General features: G+C 56.5%; 1 protein-coding gene across 1 annotated transcript; it reads right to left on the bottom strand.

Moving 5' to 3' along the window:
• Window positions 1-294: 294 nt before the first annotated feature.
• Window positions 295-9,616, bottom strand: LOC111553084 (patatin-like phospholipase domain-containing protein 7). Its single transcript, XM_026452453.1, has 8 exons — window positions 9,176-9,616; window positions 6,786-6,860; window positions 6,519-6,606; window positions 6,043-6,122; window positions 3,944-4,035; window positions 3,652-3,792; window positions 2,863-3,022; window positions 295-940 (listed from the first exon to the last, which is right to left on the bottom strand). The coding sequence occupies exons 1-8, from the start codon at window positions 9,203-9,205 to the stop codon at window positions 767-769; spliced, it is 840 nt and encodes a 279-aa protein (XP_026308238.1). The 5' UTR covers window positions 9,206-9,616; the 3' UTR covers window positions 295-766.
• Window positions 9,617-9,622: the final 6 nt, after the last annotated feature.

Below are 9,622 nucleotides of genomic sequence, written 5' to 3' on the forward strand. Positions count from 1 at the left end.
TATTTATTTATTTATTTGTTTTTGAGACAGTTTCACTCTTGTTGCCCAGACTGGAGCGCAGTGGCCTGATCTTGGCTCACTGCAACCTCTACCTCCCGGGTTCATGCGATTCTCCTGCCTCAGCCTCCCGAGTACCTGGGATTACTGGCGCCCGCCCCTACACCCAGGTAATTTTTGTATTTTTAGTAGAGATGGGGTTTCACCATGTTGGCCTTGCTGGTCTCAATCTCTCGACCTCGTGATCCACCCGCCTCGGCCTCCCAAAGTGCTGGGATTACAGGCATCAGCCACCATGCTCAGCCCGGCAGCACCTTTCAAAATTACAAGTGTGCATCCCCTGGGACCCAGCAAGTCCACCCTAGAATTTATCCTGCAGATCAGGCTCCCGTACCGGCAACGATGGGCACAGGAGACCATTCACTGCAACAACGAAAAGCGAAAGACTGGGAGTCACAGAAAGACGGCGCCAGCAGGGAAGAGCCCAGCAGGACCTGCAGGAAACGGGGTGGCAGGTCCCCCGGGAGGGCCTTGGGCCTGAGGAGAAGAGAAACACCTTCCCTGTACGATGCTTTGTGCTTTTTGAATGCTGAACCACACGCATTTATTGCCCAGTTCAAAAACAGTCATTTAAGAGACAACTAAAACCCTTAACCACATGCCCGGCTATTCTTCAATGCACTGTGGCCAGAATGAAGCTCCCTCCTCCTTCCTCCCTCCGTCCTGGACCAAACCCCACTCCCCTCACGTCACTGTAGAGAACTGGCCTTTAACCACTGCCAGCTGTCCAGGCAAGACAGAGAAAACCAGGCCTCTTGGGCTGACCCAGGGGCGCTCTGAGGGCCAGGCAGCGGGGACTCACGGTGATGATGTCCAGGATGCTGAGCAGGCTGTGGACGCTGTCTCCCGCCAGAACCTCTTTCACCACCACCTCGGTGCCATCCTGTGATTGAAAAGCAGAGTGGGCGCCATCAGGTCCCGGACCGTGACGGCAGGGCATGGCGGAGGCTCAGCCCCGCCCAGCGCCGTGGGGCCACGGGCCTGCACCTCTGAGGCGCCATGACAGCAGCAAGTGACTCGGATGGAGGGCAGGGGACGAGACGGACCCGCTGGCCTCAGGGGTACAATGCGCAGGAAGCAGCGGCAAGGAAAACAGAGACGAAGGCGGAGACCCACCTCTCCATCCCACAACTCATCTTCAGTGTGGGGACTGAGGCAAAAGCTCGCAGAGCCTGTTTGTTTGCTGAACTAACTATAAGGGCTCCGAGGACCAATTCAGTTATTACCAGCCTAAATTCCAAAACTTTGATATAATTTTCCATCAGGTTAAAAAAAGAAAAGAAACCATACTATTTTGGTGATTTAATAATGTAAGCACTTCATCTCAGCTTGATCCAGGAAAATTCTTTATGAAATTGCCCAAATCTGGCCCCAGTCCCCTCCATGAGCCCCTCCCATCTAGTCCAGGCCAGAGGGACACGGGTTCTGGTCCTTCAGGAGGTCCCGCACGAGCAGCAACAAAAGCCTCTGCTTCACCAGCTGGGCGGCCCCATCCCCAGAAGCTACTGGCTCCAGCTTCCCCAGATGGGGGAACCAAGCCCCTTTCCCTCCCAATGACCCATCAAGTCCAGCCACAGATGAAGCGACAAACCTGAGAACCAAACACTTTGCCCAGCAGTACTTTTGGTCTAGAAACCCCGACAGGCCGTGCTGGAGCTGGCATGGGGTCAGTGCCCACTGCCGGGGCCACGGTTGGCAGGAGCCCTGCAGGTCAGGGCAATGATCACACAAAGCCCAGGGTCTGCTAAGTATGTGCTTTAAATGAGAACAAGCAATGCGAAGTCTGGGTCGCAACTGCCCGGACAGACAAAGCCACACCACCCTCCGGGGGAGCAACACACGCCGAAGAGGCCACGGCAGGGTCTGGCCCACACCCACCCCTGAGCAGCGATTCAAAGGGCAGAATTTAACAGAGGCAGGAAACAAGTATTGAGCTCCTACATGGATTCATACCTGAATTTTTTTTTTTTTTTTTTTTGAGACAGGGTCTCGCTCTGTCGCCCAGGCCGCAGTGCGGTGGCGTGAACACAGCTCACCGCAGCCTCGACCTCCCAGACTCAAGCGATCCTCCCACCTCAGCCCCCAGGTAGCTGGGACCACAGGTGCTACCACCATGCCTGGATAATTATTTTTTGCTTTTTGTAGAGATGGAGTCTCACTGTGTCGTCCAAGCTGGTCTCTAACCTGTGGGCTCAGGCGATCTTCCCACCGTGGACTTAATTATTTTCTTACAATTAAAATAATTTAATTTTGTTAGAAACCTGAAAATAGAGCAAGGGCTCAATTGATCATGGCAGATCAATACAGTGACTTACTACGAAACCATCAAAGGGAGTACTCCGAGGACTTGGAAGAAACATTTAAAACAGTTGCCAGGCCCAGGCCTCATGCCTGCAGTTCCAGTGCTCTGAGAGGCCAAGAAGGGAGAGTTGCCTGAGCACAGGAATTGCTGACCAGCCTGGGCAACAAAGTGAGACTCCATCTCCACAAAAAAATTTTAAAAGTGAGGCGGACGTGGTGACACACACCTGTAATCCCAGCTACTCGGGAGGCTGAGGCAGGAGGATCGCTTGAGCCCAGGAAATCGAGGCCTCAGTGAGCTGAGATCGCACCACTGCACTCCAGCCTGGGTGACAGAGTGAGACCCTGTCTCAAGAAATTAAATAAAATGTAATAAAAATAAAAATGGTGAGTTTTCCCCCAAAGAAACTAAAATCAAAATTTTGCCTCGCTTTTCAGTGGGAAACGTTTTAGAACCTGAGATGACAGACACGGAGGTGAGTGCCCCGCCACCCTGCGACTCACAGCGTCCTGGATGCAGACCTCCAGCCGCCCGTCCTGCACCACACAGATGCTGGGGTCTGGCGCCCCGGGCCGGAAGATGTGCTCTCCCTCCTGCAGCTGCACAAAGACGATGTGTTTGCAAAGCTCCAGGAACAGCGGCTTCTCAAAGTGGCCCAGGACCCTGCAAAAGCCAGAGGGCGCTGTGGAACGGCCTTCCAGGGGAGGAGGACGGTCTCTGCCAGAGTCTCGAGAGCTCACGGCCACCGACCCCACTGGCGCCACGCCTTGTGCTGTGGGTCCACACGGCTGACTAACAAACCACACGGCATCACTGCCAAACACAACTGTCAACTTCTGAAATTCCCATGAGCCTGTTTTCCATCAGCTCAGAGAACTTCTTGACCCGTGAACCTGAGCCACACGCACACGGGAGGAAGGCAAAGGTGGCCTCCAGGATGGTGAGCTGGGCCAGGGAGTGGAAGGGGTGCAGTCCAGGGGCCAGTCAGCAAGACGGGAACACAGAGCAGAACCCAGGCTCCAGACTTTGGATCCACCACACCGTTCTCGCTCTTGCTCTGGGTTCATTGCTGAAGATGAAACACTAGGAAATTGTTCAACAGAACAAGAAAGACCTGGTGAAGGAGTCAGCAGACCACGAGGCCCTGCCACGGGGCACAGACACCAGTAGCCCCACGATGGGCTTTGCCAACCATCCTCCAACACAAGACAGCCAAGCTGGAGCCAGTCCCCAGTGAGAAGCTCGGGAGGACGGGAGCTGCAGCAGCCCTCGGGGCTCATCCCCGCTCTTACCGAACATTTTTCAGCATGTACAGAACTTCCGATGGTAGGTGAGAATTCTTCACGTCAAACTCCGTGAGGTCGGCCTCCAGCAGGGAGGGCGGGGGCTCCTTGGGCTGCAGGGCCGGGTATTCCTTCTTGAAACGCAGAATCCTACGAGGCAGAGACACACTAGCCTTGAGCAGACCAGGTGGGTTCAAAACCCACAGCGTCAGCAGCCGACACGCCAGGCAGCTCAGGGTTGGGGAGGCCAGCACTGTGGGGGGCACCCCAGGCAGGATGTGGTCTGAAGGACACTCAGTACCTCTTGGCCAAAGACAGCACCTTGGTCCTCTTCCTGGCCCGCTGCCGGGGCAGCGCAGTGTTCTCCACCAGGGTGTTGGGGAGCGTGGTCACCTGCAGAGCCAAGGGAGACACCAGGCACTGACCCTGCAAGCCGCAAGGTCTTCGTCACGGGGGTCAGTCCTCAGAACCTGCCTGTGAGCCTCCCGCAGGCCCAGCTTCAGCTCCTGGGGTCTGGCTGTGCCATTTCCCCACCCCGCCTGGCCTGTGAGGGAATGTTGGCGGTGAGTGATACAGCCCCACACATCCTTGGGATCATCCTCACTGTCCCCAAATAGCCAACCCTCCAGAGCTCCAGGGCTTCATGCTGGCTGGCCCCGCTGCCCCGAAGGCTGACATCCACTCCATCCTTGGCTTTTGTGCTGTTCAACACAACCCTTTCCTATAACCCTTTAAAGATCCACCACTGTCCCCACCGACCTTCCCCCATCACTTCCCCTGTGACCTGGGGCCACTGCCCACTCTGTCCCATATCTGGAACAGCCTTCTTCCCTTTTCTCAGGCAGTGCCTGCTTGACTGCCCAGAACAGCAGAGGCCTGGGTCACACCCTGTATGCTGGCAGGGCCACCTCACTCGGGCACCACTGCCTGCTGCCCTTCGGTCCAGAGCTGTCGGCCTCGCGGCTTTCCTCCCAGGCCCTCCGCTTCCCTGTCCTCTGTGGGGCCACTGGATGATGGTCGACACTCAACAGATCGCCTCCACTCTGCTCCAGATCGCCCCGCGCCCTGTCCCGGCCGCCCAAGGCTGTTCCAGACCCAGGGTACAGCAGCCCTAACTCGTCTGCCCTTTCACAGCACTTAACGCTGATGAGAACAGATGAGCCACAGACAGACATCCACTCCCTCCCCTCTTGAGTTTCTCAATTTTCTTTCTTTCTTTTTTTTTTTTTAGATGCAGTTTTGCTCTTGTTGCCCAGGCTGCAGTGCAGTGGCACGATCTCAATTCACCACAACCTCCGCCTCCCGGATTCAAACGATTCTCCTGCCTCAGCCTTCTGAGTAGCTGAGATTACAGGTGCCCATCACAACGCCCAGCTAATTTTTGTATTTTCAGTAGAGACGGGGTTTCACCATGTTGGCCAGGCTGGTCTCAAACTCCTGACCTCATGATCGGCCCACCTCAGCCTCCCAAAGTGCTAGGATTACAGGCGTGAGCCACCGCGCCCGGCCGAATTTTTCAATTTTCTGTGAAGAACACGAATTAGTTCTACAATCAGAGAAAGGTGACAAAGATTGCTTTAAAGGGATCAGTCTGTGTGGTTTCTGTGAAGCTTCTGGGTGGTCTGTTGAGCACTTCCTGGGCCCTTCAGGAGTGCAAGGAGGCGGCCAGGGGAGGCCACTGACAACTCAACTGGCCAAAGACCAGGAAGGGTTAAACCAAGGCTGCTTATTCCCCAGATCGGGGCTTGTTGAACTCGGATTCCTGAGCCCCGGCCCAGGGATCTGTGTCTAGATTCCGGAACCACCCAGACACTCAAAGTGAGCCACGCAGCATTTAGCTTAGATCACACATGCCAGTAATCAGGGAACTTAGCCCCTCCAATCCCAGGGGATGGACTCTGTCCTCAGTCCAGCACCCCAAAGCCTGGCAGAGGCCTCCAAGCTCAGCACCAGAGTCAGAAACCTCTGGCAGAGCGTGAGGCCCTCTGCACCCACCGGGCCCCAGCGATGTTCTTACAAAGCAGCTTTCTGTTCTCATTTCTTGTTAAAATAAACATCCACTCTGGGGGCAGACAGGACCTTCTCTCCCCTGCGGCCACTGTCCACCACAGACATTCCCGGAGCTGCCCCTTCAGGCCAGGGGGAGTTGAGGCCTGAGAGGGTGGGGGGTTACTTCTGGGTAAAACGCGCAGGATTCAGCTGGAGGAAGCAGACACTATTGGGCACGATTTATAATGTTCCCCAAACCCTGAGCCTGGTGGCAGAGCTGGGAAGCCGGGGACACGGCAGCACACGCCAAGCACTGCGCGGACTGGGGGCAGCCTGCAGCAGGAGGGGTCCCTCCCACAGGGGCCTGCTCCGGGAAGCCGTGTGCAACCTGGGGCCCCAAGCACCAGCTACCTTCCTCATGATCTTCCGGCCGTAAAACATCACTTTGTCTCTCTTTCGGAACCGGTACTGAGGAGTGGGCTGTGCTTGTCCTGCAGGGGAATGAAGAGACGGCCTGAGGCAGAGCCATGGCACAGGCCTCGTCCTGGACATGCAGGTGTGGCACAGTCAGTACTCTCGTCCCCGCCAGTACCTGGCCATACTCAGACAGCATGAGAGAAGAGGGCCTGGGTGACAGGCTCGTCTCCAACAAAGGGGGCTCTCCCCTCTTCCCACTGAAGCCTTGCTCAGGAGAGGAGAACAGAAAGGGCTCTGAACAGACTTGGCTTCCTGGAACCGACGTGCTCAGCCTGAGCCCAGATGGGCCACTGGATTCTAGCCAAACCCACCGTGGACTTGAGGGCCCCTCCCAGGGACTCAGAACACATCCCAAGGCACCCACACTTTCCCCCAACCCCCGAGGCCAGAGTCAGAACCAAGATACTCACGAAATGGGCTAAGCCTTCTGAACGTGAAAAGGATGAGAACACCAGCCAAGACCAGGGCCAGAAGGGCTCCAACCGCAATCCCCGCCAGCTGGCCAAGAGTGGAGACATGGTGCCCATCAGCAAGGCCACAAAACTAACCCTAGCCCTAAGCCTGCCCCCACCCCAACCACAGGCTGGGCAGGAATGAGCCAGGGGATGGGAGCAGGGAGGGGTGAAAAAGGCCACGGCCCATCCAGGTCTGGCCCCAGGGAAGTGTGAGGTAATTACCATGGTGGACGGTGAACCTTCCTCCGTGAACCACAGCCCCCAAGAGTGCAGAGCGGTGCCCAGGCAGAAGCCAGCCTGCAGCAGAGAGCATGGGGTCAGGGGGGCATGGACGGGCTTCCCAGCCCAGACTTGCTCAGAGCAGCAAGAGGAGAGCTGGGAGTTAGGAGAGAAGTCAGCAGCCCCGGAGACTTCCAGCAAGCAGTGATCTCGCCCGGGGTGCCGGGGTCCTCTGAGCCCCCTGCTACGAAGCATTCAGAGAGCAATCTGGCTTCCTCGGTCACTGGCACACAGCGGTGCAGGGCCATCACTAACATACCTGCATGCTGGTGACACGATCCCTGGGATGCAGGTCTCAGGGAGCAGGCCCGGCCACAGGGGAGGCCAACCCCCCTCTCAGTGTCCCCTCAGCCCCAGCAGGAACAGTGCTTGAAACCCCTATGAGCCATCTGGATTCTGAGAACATTTAACACCAGTTCACATGCCAGACAAGGAGGCAGCGGCGGCCGAGAGGGAGGCCGAGAAGGCTCTGTGTGCTGCCATCTCCTGGAGCAGCGGGACTTCAGAAGTCCAGGTCCACGGGAGGGAGGGAAGAGAGGGTGAGGACAGGATGCTGAGTGAGCGACAGCAGAGGACACTGCTGGTTCCCCAAGAGGTGAAAGAGAAAACAAGAAGACACCAGCCAGACAAGGCAGCCCTCTCCATTCCTGCTGGCATCACATCTTCCTCCCAGGCAGCCAGGAACTGGATAGGGCAGGGGGAGGCCGCTGGTTCAGCCTGCAAGTTTCCACACAAGAGCCGAGGCCTAAAGCAGCACCCACCCATGTCTCCTGCTACAGAGAAGCAGGACTCCCATCCATGTCAGAAAATCCAGGGAAGGGCTGGGCGTGGTGGCTCACGCCTGCAATCCCAGCACTTTGGGAGGCTGAGGCGGGCGGATCACGAGTCAGGAGATTGAGACCATCCTGGCTAACATGGTGAAACCCCGTCTCTACTAAAAATTCAAAAATTAGCCGGGCGTGGTGGTGGCGCCTATGGTCCCAGCTACTCAGGAGGCTGAGGCAGGAGAATGGCGTGAACCCGGGAGGCGGAGCTTGCAGTGAGCCGAGATTGTGCCACTGCACTCCAGCCTGGGCGACAGAGCGAGACTCGGTCTCAAAAAAAAAAAAAAAAAGAAAAAAAGAAAATCCAGGGAAGTCAGAAGAGCACTCAGAAATGCATTTCAAAGACACAATTCTGCACCAAGACAGAATAAGGATGTGCCCAGAAAGCTGAGGCCTTTGAACTTGGTTCAGAAGGCAAATACAAGCCCTGGGAGCTTCTGCTTCAGGACAGGGGCACCCCTACGCTCACTCTCAATCAGTGGGGTGCACAGAAGCACCTACAACCATGTCCTTCACTTAAGGAAGCGAAGTGAGTCCCTCTGAGCCCAGCAACTGCTTCTGGGACAGATTATCCAAGGAAGGCCTATCACACAATGGCCCATGAGCTGGTCACACGCTCTCCTGCAGTGGAGCAGCTCAGCCTTTTCTAGCTTTTCACTGTTGCTTTAATGGGTCTAGTTTTCTGGTTTAGGAAAAAAGGCCTTTGTGATGTGGCTACAGATGTTAGACTAAGAAAAAGAGTCTAGGGCCCGGCACAGTGGCCCACACCTGTAATCCCAGCACTTTGGGAGGCCTAGGCAGGCAGATCACTAAGTCAAGAGTTCGAGACCAGCCTGGCCAGCATGGTGAAACCTGGCCTCTACTAAGAATACAAAAATTAGCCGGGTGTGGTGGCATGTGCCTGTAGTCCCAGCTACTGGGGAGGCTGAGGTAGGAGAATCGCTTGAACCCAGGAGGCGGAGGCCGCAGTGAGCCAAGATCACACCATTGCACTCCAGCCTGGGTGACAGAGCAAGACTCCGTCTTGGGGAAAAAATAAAAAAGAAAGAAAGAAAAAGATTCTAAGCAAAACCATCAGGCAAAGTCCTAAGGGGAAACTGGAATTAGCAACTGTGACTTTAGGAGAAGAAAAGACAAGGCCTCAGGCAATGCCCATGGGCCCCCGCTGGCTGTCCCCCCCCCCCCCCCCCCCGCGAAAAAAACCCCCCCCCCCCCCCCCTGCCGCCCCCCCCCCCCCCGCTCATGGGCCCCCGCTGGCTGTCCCCCCTGTGAAAAAATGCCCATGGGCCCCGCTGGCTGTCCTCGGTGTGAACTCACGCGTCTAACACGCGCTGGTAGCTGTGACAGGCGGCAGAGAGGGGCCAGAACCACCACTCCCACAGTCCTCAGGCACCAAGAAGCCACCGGGCCAAAGAGCGCGGCAGAGCAGTCGCCAAGAGGACCCTTCTCTGGGTCCAGAAATGCCCCCCAACTGGGAAGTCCAGGGATCTGGCCCCCTGAGTTACATACCTCTGGGCTGTCATCTTTCTCTTCCTCCATGGACAGAAACAGAAAAAACTCAGCCTGAGAAAATCAGACAGCCTGAGGCAAACAAGGGCACACCTCTACCCGCTCACGCTCACACCCGGACAGCTGTGGTCTCAGACTTCTCCCTGGGTTCCTTTTCAAGTCAAATCATGTTTCACTGAAAGGTAAATCCCGCTGAAAAAGTCTGTTCTACAGGAAAAGCAGGTGTCTTTTGAGAATCATCTGTCCTCTGTTAGGAGCCACTTCCTTCCCTCTGTAAACAGCCCTCACGTGGCTGTCCTGGAACCCAGAACAGCAGCCAGATGGGGCGGCTCCAAGCAGGTCAAGAGGAGCCAGGCCCAGCGCGGCGGGGGTAGGGGCAGCGCTGCCTTCCGGAAAAGCACGGCTGGAGGGGAGATGACGATGGCGGGGCTGGATCCGGGGTGTGGG

The sequence above is a fragment of the Piliocolobus tephrosceles genome, unplaced genomic scaffold (genome assembly GCF_002776525.5).
Source record: "Piliocolobus tephrosceles isolate RC106 unplaced genomic scaffold, ASM277652v3 unscaffolded_35920, whole genome shotgun sequence".
In the NCBI taxonomy this organism is placed as follows: Eukaryota; Metazoa; Chordata; class Mammalia; order Primates; family Cercopithecidae; genus Piliocolobus; species Piliocolobus tephrosceles.